The sequence below is a fragment of the Equus przewalskii genome, chromosome 1, assembly GCF_037783145.1.
Source record: "Equus przewalskii isolate Varuska chromosome 1, EquPr2, whole genome shotgun sequence".
NCBI lineage: Eukaryota > Metazoa > Chordata > Mammalia > Perissodactyla > Equidae > Equus > Equus przewalskii.
The window spans coordinates 108,007,219-108,023,013 of record NC_091831.1 but is presented as its reverse complement, the minus strand read 5'-3'; the positions used below and the strand labels follow the sequence as shown (position 1 = coordinate 108,023,013).

The 15,795-nt window shown below is 45.8% G+C and overlaps 1 protein-coding gene across 21 annotated transcripts in view; it reads left to right on the top strand.

Annotated features, from left to right (window-relative positions):
• The window catches only part of APBA2 (amyloid beta precursor protein binding family A member 2), a 226,028-nt gene that overhangs the window by 173,167 nt on the left and 37,066 nt on the right, over window positions 1–15,795 (top strand). For all 21 annotated transcript variants that reach the window (XR_011525819.1, XM_070571727.1, XM_070571772.1 and 18 more), the window contains 2 exons: window positions 10,276–10,356; window positions 11,424–11,460. Coding sequence is in view for 20 of the 21 variants with exons in the window: in XM_070571727.1 (XP_070427828.1) it covers window positions 10,276–10,356; window positions 11,424–11,460 (118 nt within the window). In the remaining variant the exon portion in view is untranslated. The remainder of the gene's footprint in view (window positions 1–10,275; window positions 10,357–11,423; window positions 11,461–15,795) is intronic.

Sequence of the window (15,795 nt, the reverse complement as noted above, 5' to 3'; positions counted from 1 at the left end):
GCTGACAAAATTGGTTAGTCACATGACATTCCCTAGGAAGTGCACGGCTCCATGAAAGAATTTTTAGAAACATCTTCTGTTCAGGAAAAAGGGCCACATTGCTGAACATGAGACTCAGAGATGCATAATGTCACACGTGGTGCACTCTCCCAAGATGTGACAGTGTGGTGATGGCAGTCACGGGGTTTTCACCCTAAAGCGTTCAGATCACGGCCAGTGCTAATCAGCTAGTGAAAAAGACACGAGACTGTGGTAGTAGGAGGCTAACCAAGAACAATCTCCAATCCTGCAACAGATAATACTGTGGACAGCTCAGGAAAACCAAGCACAACTCAGAAACGTTAAGAAAGGAGCTGTGGGACAGAATGGTGTCCCCAGGGTGGATGGTGGACTCCAGAACCTGCCAAGCCCAGGTCTGTTAGCTGATTCCTGTCAACCTTTACAGAAGAGAAGCTGGTCTCTCTCTACCTGAGACCAAGCCAAGGCCCAAACTGTTGGAGCTGAAGGATGTCTGCAACTGGGCTGACAGAGTCTCATTGCCTGCTCCTCCGGTTTCAATAGCTAGTATAAGGTCCAGGCGTCTGGTCCCTGTCCATTTGAGAGACATTTACTGAGGTGCCCATATGCTGTCCTGGTGCTGATGCACTGCTGGATCTGGCCCACGGTTGGTCACCCTGTCCTGGTCTGGGTGCAGTCAGGCCGTGCAGGTTGGTGATCTGGAGCTAGACTGTGGGTGTGGGGATGCTGCTCAGGAGAGCCGCTGGGGCACAGTGTCAGGTTGGAGGGAGGTTGCTGTTTGGGAGGTTGCCCGTTCACTCTTCTGGGTTAGCCCTTTTCATTGGCCCAAACACTTGCAAGAGACCTCTGGTTCTGGCTCTGGGACCTGTTTGCCCTCTCTGATTTTTGGTGCAGCCCTATCCCTACCCCAACATTTCCCACCAAACCTTTAGGTTTCCTGCTTCCTCTCAAAGCAACCCCTGATGCCAGCTGGGAGACCTCTGTTCCTGACCTTCACTCCCAGTGCCTCTGGGTCTGCTTGCTGTTGACCATTGCACACACTGATGTAGACTGGCCCACCCAAGTGTCTTCCTCAGGCGTGTTCAGCCCCAGGCCACCCCACACCCGAGCCAGATCTGTTGGGTGCTTCTAGGCTCTTTTGGCCACTCCTCCTTCTCCTTCTTTCTTTTCTAGTCATTGAAAATAGAAGCTCTGGCTTGCTGTGATCTATTCCCTGCTTCATTCATTCATTCATTCGTTCATTCATTGGGCCCCAAGTATATAAAAGATAGCATGCTAGCTACTTTTAGAAATACGAATGTTAATCTTCAAGAAAGGAAGGATTCAGCCTTGGTAGATCAGGGCTCCTCTTGCTGCATGGAACTTGCAACTTACGGGAGATGTCATGGAGAGAAATTGCTGCCCAAGGTTTTTCTGGCCTAATACCTCATTAATATTAATCTCAAGCCCCAAGAAGAGTGAAACAGAATGAATTAACCCAGAGGATTCCAAGTCACCTAAAATATGGGCAGTTTGACCCATATTTAGGGATCATGACCTGGTAATATTTTGGTATTTTTGAGAGGATTGGTTTCTCTGCTGTACCACAGTTATAGTGATAAAGTACAAAAGAAAAGGCTTTTACATGCGATGAAATATTAATTGGCCTTCAAAAGGAAGGAAATTTTGACACATGCTGCAACATGGATGAACCTTGAGGACATTATGCTAAGTGAAATAAGCCAGACACAAAAGGACAAATCCTATATGATTCCCTTTCTATGAGGGACTCAGAGCAGTCAAATTCATAGAGACGGAAAGTAGGATGGTGGGTGCCTGGGCTGAGGGGGAGGGGGAATGCGGAGTTAGTGTTTAATAGGGGCAGAGTTTCTATTGGGGAAGATGAAAAGTTCTATGGATAGATGATGGTGATGGTTGTCCAACACTGAATGCACTTAATGCCATTTAACTGTCCACTTAGAAATGGTTAAAAGGACAAATTTTATGTTATGTGTATTTACCACAATAAAAAAATGCTCTTGTCCATTAACTGGCCTGAGCCAATATGAACCATCTAAAACCAAGTTGAGCCAGCCTGAACCCTTGTAACCAATGTCAAACCAAACAGTCTGGGCTAGTCAAAACTAGTTTGGCGTAGCCACAGTACGCATGAGCGCTGACCGCCCCCACCCCCCCCCCCCCAATCTGGGGCTGTGGACACTGGTGTGTGGTCACAAGGCAGCGGGTATGCACATCTTTGGGTGATTCCAGGAGGATATTCAGGACTAAAACAAGCCATCAGTAGGACAGCCATGTCCTGAGTGGGAAGAAGGTGTCTTCCCTTTTCTCCTCCTAGGTCTCTCCCAAAGCAGACATGATCCCACCACGGCAGGAGTGGAAGGGGCAAAAGAGAGGAGAGGGTGGACACCATCTTGTTAAAACTGTTGAGCTCTTTACATAGATCATCCTGCTGGTTTATAGTAAATGGTTGAGGTCATACCTTGTTGGTATTTAAATAAAAATGTATTGTAAATATACCATTGAAATAAGAGCTGATTCTGCTCTCCTTATCCTCAGTTTTAGGAAAACAAAATATTCTATTCTGTATATTCATAAAAGTTGAATAGGTAGATTTAAGAAAGCTAACTGGATCCTTGGTATCTTCTTTATATATTAGCTGGTTAACTTGTTTTTCAGATTATGAATCGTAGGACTCTGTGTTAGTACTTGCAGCCTTAGACAGTTCCATCAAGTCTAAACTCAGTTGTGTATTATTTAGAACAGATAATATTGACTAGTCAGATAACTCATTCTCACTGGGAGAACTGAGAGCTGGCCATAGCAGTGCCGTGCTGGGAACAGTGGCCTGTATAGATGCGTGGAAGTTAAATATAGAAATACCCCTGGAAATGGAATTTTCATATTGACTTAGTATCAGTTGTTGGTTTCCTCTTGACTCATGCACCCTTGTTTCATTTATTTTTCAGAGGTCAAGCTAGTTTTCTCAGAATGTGTGGGCAGGGCATCAGGCAGAGTGAGCAGCAGTCAGGGTCTCCAGAGAGGATGTGGGCCTGAGCTGCGATAAAGCTCAGACACTGCTCTTCTGTGGAGGGTCGCTGTCATTAAACTATGCTCGCACAGGGCTCCTCACTGCTAAATTAGCAGGGTGGGAAAATGTGCAGGTGTTTGCAGCAAGCTAGTAGAACCTGTGGGAGAAGCAGCTGGGCTGGCCTCCAGCCACAGTTTTACAAAGGGGTAGTGTAGATTTTTCTTCTTTGAGATTGAACAAAACCACATGGAGCACTCCCCAGTTCTGGAGCATGCTTTGCTTTAAGTGGTAGATTTCCCTCCTTTCCCACAAATGAATCCGAGTGTGGCATCCCAGGGTGTGAGGCAGGTGACCAGGACAGAAGACTCTCTGCCACAGGAGATGCTGCTGTCGTCTCCCCTTGGTCTTTGTGTCCATCCAGGGCGGATTAGTGCTGCACAGGCTGGTGGCTGACCTTTGTGCAGGGGTCCAGTGCTGAGCTGAAGTGGATTTCATTGGTGGGGGTAACATGAGGGCTCTGCTTATTTTGTTCCCATTATTTTAAAATTTTAGTGATATACACATAACATAAAATTTACCACTTTGACCATTTTAAAGGGTACAATTTGGTGGCGCTTAGCACAATGTTGTGCAACCACCACTGTTTCTTTCCAGAACATTTTCATTGCCACAAAAGGAGACCCCATACTTATTAAGGCGTCACTCCCCTTTTCCCCTCCCCACCAGCCCCTGGCAATGGCAAATCTGCTTTCTCTCTTTATAGATTTACTTATTTCTGTACATTTCATCTAAATGGAATCATACAACATGTGACGTTTTGTGTCTGGCTTCCTTCACTTAGCCTAATGTTTTCAGAGTTCACCCATGTTACAGCAGGTATCAGAACTTCATTCCCTTTTTATGGCTGAGTAATATTCCATTGAATGGATATACCGCATGTTGTTTATCCATTTATCTGTTGACAGACATTTGGGTTGCTTCTACCACTTGACTATTGTGAATAAGCTGCTATGAACATTTGTGTACAAGTTTTTGTGTAGACACCTGTTTTCAGCTCTTTTGGGTCTGTACCTAGAAGTGGAATTGTGGATCACATGGGCATTAAATGTTTTTGAGAAACTGCAAACTGTTTTCCAAGGCAGTTGAACGTTTTATATTCCCACCAGCGATGCACAAGAGTTCTGGTTACACTTAAATGAAAAAGATTTACCAGCCCCAAAACCTTGATGGTTTGGCCTTTGGTCTCACCTCTTCAGCCCCTCAGGCCTGACTGCTCAGGGACCGCCCTTGCTCACATGTGTATTTGCTCACAGCCTAACTCGCCCCATGGAGGGTCTGAGGCCAGCAGGACCGCTGAGCTCTGCCTCCGCACTGGACAGGGAGCTGTCCCTGGTCAAGACCTTTGCTGCCTGTGTTTTCCTGTCCAGTGCAATGCAGGATGCACAACAGGTGCTCACTCGGGACTGGCTGTGTCGACACAGCCTTTGGATGGTGCTTCACAAAGGGTTGAAACGCAAAGGCCAGTTTAGGAAAATTTGGTTCTGCTCTGAAATGCTGGGCCAAGCCCCGCCCCCACCCCCAGGCACTGCCTGCCCTTTATAGGGCTCTGAGGAGAGTGGATGATAAAGTAGACGTCCCAGAGGTCAGTGGTGGAGGAGATTTCAGCAGACCAGATGCAGAGGACAGAGCCAGGCCCTGAGCGTGCCACCTGGGGCTTTAGTGGAGGGGGCAGCGTGTCAGCCCCCCATAGGGCTGCCTGACTCAGCAAGTAACGATACAAGATGCCCAGTTAAACTTGGATTTCAGATAGACCATGAATCATTTTTTAGTGTGGGTGTGTTCCATGAAATTTCTGGAGGTGGGGCTGGAAGAGTGTGGAGAGGGACTCTCCTGCCTGCTCCCATTCACAGGTGTGCCTGGAGATTTGAAAAGAGAGACTGATGGGCTGGTTTTCCCAGGGGATCGTGTCATGATTCTTTTAGACTACAGATCAATTTTGATAAGATCCAGTCACCCCCCATGGGGATAACTGTTAGAATAACTACTTTATCCAAGCTCCTCCAGATAAGTATCACGGGAATCGTACAAGGAACGGAAGGAAAAGAACAATGTTGTCGTTTTTCTGAGCTGCCTCGATGTCAGGGGACCAACTCAATGGTTTGTGGAAGAAGACACTCAGGGTGCTGAGTGTGACCTTCGGTCTCACTGCTGCTTTCGGATCTCGGCCTGGCCCCGTGTGGAGCACCCTGCTGTGTGGCCGTCCCAGGTCTCGCCCCCTGAGTTGGACAGAGGAAGCCCTCTTTGTTGGAGGAGCTGATGAGTAGGGATGACGGGTGCCTTTGAAAACAGGGAACATGAAATGATTCCCAGGGAAGGCTGTCACCTCAGTGAGTCTTTCCTCGGCCCCGGGACTTCTCTGACTCGGAGTCACGTGTGAGGGGCGATGGGATGGTCCAGTGAGAAGATCGTGGCTTGCCAGGCTTTCAGCTGATTCTTTGTCTCTAACTTGAGCTCCTGCTTGTGTCACTAACACACTTGTCATTCAGGAGAATGCTTGGAAACGTTCAGCTTTTATTACAGATGACATGATTGTGTGTGGGTGTGCCGTTGTTTGCTGTTATTTCATCCAAAGCAATGTGGGTTTTATTGCTGTATTTGCAGTATAATCTAGCAGACAAAATCAGAATTGACATTTTAAAAAATCCTAGCTTTGGTTTCACCAACTGGAGCCAAGATATTTGTTAGAGCAGTTGATTCAAATTAGTGTATCTTTATTACAGGGAAGTCATCTCTGCCCTGAACAGCTGTCCCTGGTCCTGGCGAGTTGTGACCAGTCTGTGCCACATGTTCCTGTTTTGTCCTCAGAGCTCCTGCAGGCCGGGGGAGAGCGGGGCCGTGTTTCCCCACCACATTAGCATATTTAACTTCATGTGTTTCACTTACCACCTTCTCTGAGTGGATGGCTGACACGGGTTCCGGCTGATGGCACCGAGAAGGCCCCACTATAGCTCCCTGGTGAGGAACATGGCCCTGCTGTCCGTGTTGGCTGTGAAGGACTGAAGTAACCTTGGCTGGCATCTTATTTTGAGGTGTGCCTGCCTCCTGTACCTTGGGGAGGGCACCGAAGGATTTAAATAGCATCCTCATGTAAGATGCAGGAGCCCCAGAGCCACGTGGGCCTCTAACCATGTTACTTCAGATGCTGAGCTGCCAAGTCACCACACCACCCGCCGAGATGGAAATTAGAGCAGCAGATGGACTCTCCCAAGGAGAAGCTGCACAATCCCACCTCCTGCCTCTGAAAACAACCCTGGCTGTTTATTGTGAGATGTAGTTGTCATGGTGACAAGTGATCGGGAGGGAGTTAGAGAAAATGCAGATGTCGAGCCTGTAGACGCTTTGGGGAGAAGTTGCCATTCTAAGTGGACCTGAGACCTTGTGTTGCCCATGGTCACCACATACTGTGGCCCCACCCTGGGGTGCCCAGTGGACTGGCGTGGGGGCGCTGACATTCAGCCTACCCAAGTCACAGGCCCTGTCCTGAAACTGCACAGTGGCTGGCCAAGCCCTAACCCCATGGGCTGCATTCCCCGGAGGGGACACTTCAGTTTGCCACAGGCACCCAGCATAAGGCGAGCAGCAGGCCTGGCGCTGCCTTTCCTGTGGTGTATCTGGCGCCCTGACGAGAGTCTGTTGCTCAACATCTATGGCCCTTTCTCTGCCAGAAAAATTAAATTCCTCCCCAAGCTGTAACATTCATAAAAGAGGTTTTATCTTAATCCATTCGGGCTGCTATTAAGAAAAATACCACAGATTTATAAACAACAGAAATTTATCAACAGAAATTTATTTCTTACAGTTCTGGAGGCTGGATGCCCAAGATCAAGGCACTGGTAGATCCAGTTTCTGGTTCATTGACAGCCATCTTTTCTCTGTGTCCCTGCGTGGCAGGAGTGAGGGAGCTCTCTGAGGTCTCTTTTATAAGGGGGGCAATCCCATTCATGAGGGCTCCACCCTTATAACCTCATCTAATCCTAATCACCTCCCAAAGGCGACATCTCCTATTACCATCACCTTAGGGGGTAAGTCTCAACATGAATTTTGGGAGGGACACACACACACTCAGTCTATAGCAGGTATGGTTGACCGTTTTCCCTTTGTCGGTTGGTTGGTTTGCTTCGGGATTTTTGGAAATTACTACTGCCCATTCAGCTCCCAATAAGGCAGTGCAGGCCTTCAGGAAATGAAGTCAGGGAACTCAGCCTAGAGAAGGTTACCAGGTTAGAGAGCTTTCAAACAAGAGGGTAGAATCCTGATGTGCTCTGAGTGGATCTTGACATAGCCAAGCTCTCTATTGTTTGGGAGGGTTGTCTGGGAGGATGTCCCACATTAGAGTTTTACGTAAGGCAATGGAAACAGCATTTGAGGTGAGAGCCCCTGTTGCAAGCTTCTGGAAATTTTGCATGAGGTACCTTGGCCATAGGGGGAAGTGCAGAGCCGGTGGGGCAGAGGGAAAGGTTTTCTAGGAGTTCAGGAGCAAAGCTGGCTCCAGTAGGACCCATGAAAGAGTGGTCCCCATGAAGGAGTGGTCCCCATGCAGGAGTGGTTCCCATGCAGGAGCGAGGCTCTTGCGGGAGTGGTCTCCATGCAGGAGTAGGACCCATGCGGGAGTGGTCCCCATGCAGGAGTGGGACTCATGCAGGAGTGGGATCCATGGGGGAGTGGTCCCCATGCAGGAGTGGGACTCATGCAGGGGTGGGACCCATGCAGAAGTGGGCCCCATGAAGGAGTGGGACTCATGCAGGAGTGGGACCCATGCAGGAGTCATCCCCATGCAGGAGTAGGACCCATGGGGGAGTGGGACCCATGCAGGAGTGGTCCCCTTGAAGGAGTGGGACCCATGCAGGAGTGGTCCCCATGAAGGAGTGGGACTCATGCAGGAATGGGACCCATGCAGGAGTGATCCCCATGAAGGAGTAGGACTCATGCAGGAGTGGGACCCAGGCAGGAGTGCTCCCCATGAAGGAGTGGGACTCATGCAGGACTGGGACCCATGCAGGAGTGGTCCCCTTGCTGGAGTGGTCCCCATGTAGGAGTGGGACTCATGCAGGAGTGGGGCCCATGCAGTGGTCCCCAGGCCAGTCAGCCCTACAGGAAGGAGCACTGTCAGCTGTGCTTGGTCAGCTTGGGGTCCACTGGAGTGGAGCCCCTAGGTGGATCGGAGCCCTCTCATCTGGGGAAGGATGGGTTCAGCTCCTGGGAAGGAGGGCTGTGGGGGGCAGAGGAGCAAGCCAGCCATCCTAGACAAGCCGGAGCTCCAGAGCCCCACCTTGAGACATACTAGGACAGCAGCGTGAGATCAGGGTCCCCCTGTGTGGTCTGTGGGCTCACAGGGCTCAGGGTGGGTGAATCCTTGGGCTTCCAGCAAAGGAAGCAGGGACCGACCAGACATCTGACCCACCTGGGCCCCAGCTGCTCCCCTACACCCCCTCCACTCCAGGAAGGCCTCATTTCCTCCCATAGCTTAAGCTCTGATTTCTCTCAGGAGTGGTGATGCCTTCCCTTCTTCCTCTGTGTACAAATCTTCCCATCCTTAAAGCCCAGCCCCACTTTTCCACCTCCCATCTGAGCCATCCCCTTCCACCCCCACTGCCTCTGAAACCCAGTGGTGTTTGTAGTCATGGGGGGGACACTCAGCCAGGAGTCCCTAGTCTGCTTGGTGCATGGCACTCCTGTTCCCATCAGTGCCAGGAGGGTGGGCTGATGTCTGTTAATTTTTCTCTACCCCATCCCCCCAAGAGATTGACTGGCAGTCAACGACAGGAAAGAGGCCTGGCAGCAACACTTTGCCATGTCATCTAAGCCTGTGAGAACCCAGCCGTTAGCACTAATGCTTGGAGCCTCAGTCCTCTCAGCTGTAAAGCAGGAGTGGGACTAGCCATCCTGTACAGGAAAGGGTTGTCAAGCAGTAACAATCCAATGTGGATGATGACAATGACAACACTGATGACAGGTTACATTTATAAATAAATAAATTGACATTTATATTATAAAGTAAACATTAATTTATAGTATGTTTATATTGATTTTTAAATAAATAAGTTATATTATTTCAGTGCTATGGATCTGGCTTCTCTCTTCTGGATGTTATAAAGCACTAAATAGAGAAAATATACCTAAACTTTAAATTTTGTTAAGTGAAGTAAAAGAAATTTTTCTTTGATGTCTTCTTTAGGAGAAGGCTTATGACATATCCTTGGGACACGTTATTTTTTCTAATAATGGATTAACTAATTTGTATTTATTCTCAACTGAGAAGTTGTGTATTTTATAAATATGGTTTTAATCCTTGGGCACTGTTGGTGGGAATGTAAAATGGTGCAGCTGCTGTGGAACGGAGTATAATGCTCCTCAAAAAATTGAAAATAAAATTATCCTGTGATCCAGCAATTCTACTTCTGCATGTATACCCAAAGAACTGGAAGCAGGGTCTGTAAGAGATATTTGTACACCTATGTTCATAGCAGCATGACTGAAAATAGCCAAAAGGAGGAAGGAACCCAAGTGTCCAAGGACAGATGAGTGGAAAACAGATGTGGTCTGTGCATGCAGTGAAATATTATTCAGCCTTAAAAAGGAAGGAAACTCTGACACCTGCTACAACATACATGAACCAATGAAATAAGCCAGTCGTATACACACAAAAATCCTGTATGATTCCACTTATATGACATACCTGGAGTAGTTAAGTTAATAAAGACAGAAAGTAGGATGGTGGTTGCCAGGGGCTTTGCGGGGGAGGGAATAGGGAGTTAATGTTTAATGTGTACAAAATTTCAGTTTTGCAAGATGAAAAATATTTTGGAGACGGATGGTGGTGATGGTTGCATGACAATGTGAATGCATTTAATGCCATTTAACTGTACACTTACGTTAAGATGGCAAATTTTATGTTACGTATGTTTTACCACAGTTAAAAAGTAAGAAATACTAAGATTAGAAAATATGGTTCAAATAACTTTTTAGAAGTATGAGTATATATGTTAATTGTAGAGCAATTTAATTGAATTATATCTGTATGCACACAAGTTACAAATATACACTCACAAAAACCTGCAAGCACATGTATTTTACGAAATTGTATCATATTGTATCTCCAGTTTTGTATCTTGGTCTATTTTTCTAACATATGGAAACATCATCTTTATCTTTAACTCTCTGGGTTTCAGGTTTGCAATGGTTTGGAACAGCCGAGGAAGCAGCAGCGCTCTGATCTCAATGGGCCCGTTGACAATAACAACATTCCGGAGGTAATTTTCTCCAGCAATGAGAGTTCTGGCCCAGAGCTCTAATGGTGGAACTGCCCACCCTGTTGTGGTCTGCTCACATCTCCACAACGTTCTCTTCCCACACGGTGCCTGGTGGGAGGGAGTCCGGTCAGGCAAAGGAGGAGGAGATGAGGTCCCCTGGTCCTGGAGGAGGAAGGAAAGGCCCTTCTCTGCTGATTCAGCCCAACACTGTGGTGTGTTCAGGTGTGGCTGTTGGTGTGTGTGTGGGTCATTGGTGCTTCCTGATTTGACAGAAACTCATTCTATCTTGTGATCTGACAGTCGTGTTCTAAACCAGGGTTTCTCAACAGTGGCACCATTGACATTTGGGGCCAGTTAACTCTTTATTGAGAAGGCTGTCCTTGGCACTGTCTGATGTTTGGAAGCATCCCTGGCCTCTACCTACTGGATGCCAGCAGCAACCCCCCCACCCCAGTTGTGACAACCAAAAGAGTCTACAGATGTTGCCAGATGTCTCCGTGGGGACAAAAATCCTGGTTTAGAACCATTGTTCTAAACCAACACCATGATTTTAAAAAACTATCCCAAATAAACTAACCTTGCCGTGATGCAGGTTGTTAAAATGAAGCCATAAGCAAATTATATCTGTTTTCTGGATAGCATAGTTTGGATGAGATTCTCTAACTTTGGTGAAATAACCATGGCCACCAATGGAGTGGTGTCCAATCTCCTTTATCTTGGTTTTAAAGACGTGCCCTGGGAACTCTCATGCCCACCAATTGGAGAAATATCAGGTCATGTAGTCTCTACGCTCCCTCTAGCAGTGACATGCTAATCTGAGGGTCCCCAGATTTTAGATGATGGGCTTTTTTGTCCCAAGTTTTCTCTTGGGAATTGATTATATGTGCCCCTCCCAACCATCATGGTGCCTGAATGAGACTGGATTACTGCATGGAGCTGACTTCCTGGGAACACCAGTCAATCGAGGGGTTTAGCATTTCATATTATGGTACTCATCTTAGCCTAGATCTTATGGGCCATCTGCTTACAACTGTTGCATGTTTTGTTTTTTTCATATTTCCTAACAGACGAAGAAGGTGGCATCATTTCCAAGTTTTGTGGCTGGTAAGTGGCTTTGAATTTTATCTCTCAAGGGGCAGTTGCATTTTTATGTCAAAGCAAATGGTACTTTTACTTCTGATTCCCTCCGGTAAAGTGTGTTTAGAAAGCACACCTTCCAGGGGAAGAGAGTGCTCTGACAAGGCGAGGTGCTTGGGCATGTGGTTATTTGAGGGCTGCCTAAGCCCACATTGGGGAGCAGGGGGAGTTGATTAGGGAACAGGAGACCATCCCATCTAATTACACCCTCAGTTATAGCCTCACACATGACACTGATGATTGAATTAATAGATTGAAATGTGTCTGTATAAGCAGCTAATTATGATCTAAAACTTTTGATTAGGGTGGATATAATTGTATCCAAATTCAGGCTGTTATTCTTTTTTTAGACTCTTCATTTTCCTTCACTCTCTCATCTTTTTTGAGGGGGTTAATAGTGCATTTCAACATTCAATTAAAAAAACTGATTGCTCTGTTCTGTATCACTTTTTTGGTGTGGGGAGCATGCCTGCTTGGCTGTGGGTGGAGCCATTGTCTGACGTGCGTCAGGTAACCTCGGGGGTCCTGTAGGAGGTCGTCTAACAACACAGTAAAGGGCCTCTTAAGTATGATCTTTCTCTTTGCCAGGAGGGTGTTTCCTGCACTTGCTAGTGTGTTATAGTACACCATGTGAAGTTTATTAATCCTTTCAGTAAGGTAGTAATTAATTTTTATGGATATTTATGGAAGGAAGGTAAATTAATCTTCAGAAATAAGAGACTTTAAACCTTTCCTACCCTGATTTTTTTAAATTGAACAACTGCAGCTTGGGGAACTGAAGCCCCCGAATTCCCCTTCAAGGGATGAGTTTGAACCAGGCTAACCCAATTCAAACTGGTTAAAAGTGAATCCACTGGCTCACCCGATTGTAACTGGTTCAGCATTATATTGGGTCACTCTTGCTCAAACTGGGTAAAGTCCACTTTTGAACTGTCGAAACCAATATTATACAATTCAAATAGATTTGACTGCATTTTGACCAATTCAAATAGGCTCAAATGGGATTTTCCCAGCAGTTTGCATGTGGTTTTAGGTAAGTTTTAGCTGGTTGAAACTGGATCAAACTGATTGTCATCAGGTCACAACAGGTTATGATGATTCTAACCCAATGGCTAGTTGTGATTTTTCAGAACCTAATGATTTGCAGGAAGAGAGCACTCCCACCATATCCCCCAACTGTAGGGTTTGAGTAGTTCCTGATTTATGGGGCTCACCATCTCATAAAAAGGGGAAGATGTAGCACATCCAGGACCATTTTCCTTGGCGGTCAGAATGTCAGGCTGGGGGTGTGCCCAGCACACTGTTCCAGTGAGGTAGGCTCCTGTGGATCCAAGAAGCTCACTTTTCAGCATATCACAGCATCATTTGGGCAGAACTCCCTCAAATCGTCTAGGAGAATGATTTGGACATTAACCTCCCCTGGCTCTTGAATCAGCCTCTTACCTGCAGGGGAGGGGGGTGAAGAAGGATGAGGAGGCAGTGTCAATGCCTGGGAGCCCTGGGCAGTCCCTCTAGCTGCTACCATTCTGGAGGACTCACTTCTCTATACCAGCTCTGACTGTTCTAAACCAAATCAAAACAAAGTTGGGGGCCTCAAACCAATTCAGACTGGCTAAAGCTGCTTGTGACCAGCTCACGCCAGTGTGGACAGCCTTAATTTAGTTTCCTGTAGGAGAGAAGCCCCTTGATTGTTATGAAAATATAGACACCTTTAAGCAAAAGTACATGCCTGGTCATTGTTAGTGCTGTTGAGTCAATTCCAACTCCTAGCGCCCCTGTGTACAGCAGAGCAGAACCCTGCCTGGTCTTTTTGCGCCATCCTCTTGCCTTCCGGTGCTATATCAGACAATGCTCTGCTGTTATTCATAGGGTTTTCATGCCCAATTTTTTCGGAAGTAGGTGGCCAGGTCCTTCTTCCTAGTCTGTCTAGTCTGGAAGCTTCGTGTGCCCACCGCTAGTTTCAGTGTCTGCCCACTCATGCCCAGTGTTAACTTCATCTACTCCCCAACCCTCCCAGATTATTCTAAAGCAAATCTCAGACCTCACATATCCTCTTTAAATGTTTCACCTATGTATCTCTAAAAGAGAGTAACTCTATTTTTAAAAGTAATTCAAATGCTATTATGACAACTAAAATTAATAGTCGTGTCTTTATATCCTGAAATTCCCCAGTCAGGGTTTGCATGGCTCCAGCTCCAGTGTGCTTATCTGAATGGGGCTCCAGATAAGGGCTGTGCACTGAGATTGGCTCATATAGTTCCCGATTTCTTTCATGTCTCTTATTGTATAGGTTCTCCATCCATCTTTCTCTTTTCTCTCTTAAAATGTTTTTGTTGATGTTGTTGGGGAAGAATCTGCGTCATTGCCTGGAGAGTTCCCCGCGGTCTGGATTTTGCAGGTTGCATCCTTGTGTTGTTGTTTAACATGTTCCTCTGTCCTCTGGGTCCTGTGAAACATGTGTTTAGATCTTGTTCGAGGCTTGATCAGATTTAGTTTGGTTGTTTGGGGCAAAAAAACTTTCATAGATATTGTTATCTTCTTCCATCAGGAGGCACATGCTGTCTGGTTGTCTCTCTTTTTCTAGTATTACCAGCCATTAATGATCTTTGTCTAGATCCATTAATTGGTTAGCAGTTACAGAATGATGGTATTCTAATTCCATCATTTCTTCTTCATTGATTAGCTGGAGTTAATCTAGGCAGAGAAACTTTCCGTCATTAAGAATTTGGTTACCTTGAGTACAGTTTGTATAGGAAAAACAGGTTAAATACTTGATTCCTTCTCTTTACTTAAAAATTTTATAAAATTAATGTTTCCTTAACAGCTTCTAGAGATAACCAGTGATGTTTTATATAGTACCATCTGGAACTCTTGGGTTGAAACATGGTGTATTTCAGTGAATTGTAGATGTCATCCTTATTGATGCTTAGGTTGTCTCATCCTTGGCCAGTGGGAGCTTCTTTAGGTTGGTTCCTGAATCCTGTCAGTGTGAGCCCAGTTGTCTTTGATAGCCTCCTTGTTTTCTGGTGTGACTAGGTATTCCAGGCTCATCTTAAACATTTCTTGCTTCAGAACTAGAACAAGCTATTTCTTCAAGGATCCCTGGGAAGTCATAGTTATAGGCCAGAATCTGGGCATGGTTGGTGGTCGTTGCTACTGAACTGGCCAGAGGGGTAGGAAATATATATATGTGGTAGGGAGATGGTCCCCAGTGAGCCTCACCTCCTGGTATTTATGATCTTGGATGATTCCCTTCCCTTGAGAGTAGGTTGGGCTTATTGACTCACTTGTAGTGAATAGAATATGTCAGAAGGGATGGTATGTCACTTCCAACGTTAGGTTATAAAAAGACTATGACTTCTTTCTTGCTCTCTCTTGCTTGCTCTGAGAGAAGCAACATGCCATGTTGTGAGTGGCCCTTTCAAACCCTCACATGGCATGAGGACTGACGTCTCCGGCTGACAGCCTCATAGGTGAACATGGAAGTGGATCCTCTACTATTCAAGTCTTAAGAAGGCTGCAGCTCCGATTGACACCATGACTACAGCCTTGAGAGGGACCTGAGCCAGAGGCACCCAGCTAAGCTGCACCTGGATTTCCAACCCACAGAAACTGAGAGAATAAATGTCATTTTAAGCTGTTGTTATGCATACCTATAGATATCTAATATACTGTATGTTTTCAAGATGAAATGCACCATGATTCATGCTGATATTTCATCAGGACTGTAGGGTTTTTACATTTGTACCTTCTTTTTCCTATGCCCCAAATCCCCTTCTCAAGGACACCAACATAATTCTACTTTGTTTTATTCCCGTAATCATGCAACAGTCTCAATAACAAGACCAACATCGCCAGGGATGTACAACCATAGATATAGTCCAAGATTTATTTGCATTGACCTTTGTCTTTAGCGTATAGCCTGCGAGGGATGTACCATCAAATTAGTGTGGTTTAAAATCATTCAGAATAGTTCTTCTCTTTGTAATTATGTCGCAACTGGATGCACATTTAGATTCGTTTTTCTTTTAATTCTTAGGAATTTGTTTTTCATTTAATTTTGTTTTATAATTATATAAAATACTTATATGGTTAAAAAGTCAAATATACAAAACAGGATATTTGCAAAGATGTCTAGTTTCTTTCCATATTATCCCTCCCCCCATCCTTTTTTCCCACTATAGATAACCATTTTTAGCATTTTACATATTTTTACTGTAAGCGTGTTTTCCCCTTTCTTCCAGGTAAATGGTAATGAGTTATACACCTTTTTTTCTATCTTACTTTTTCACGTAATACTAA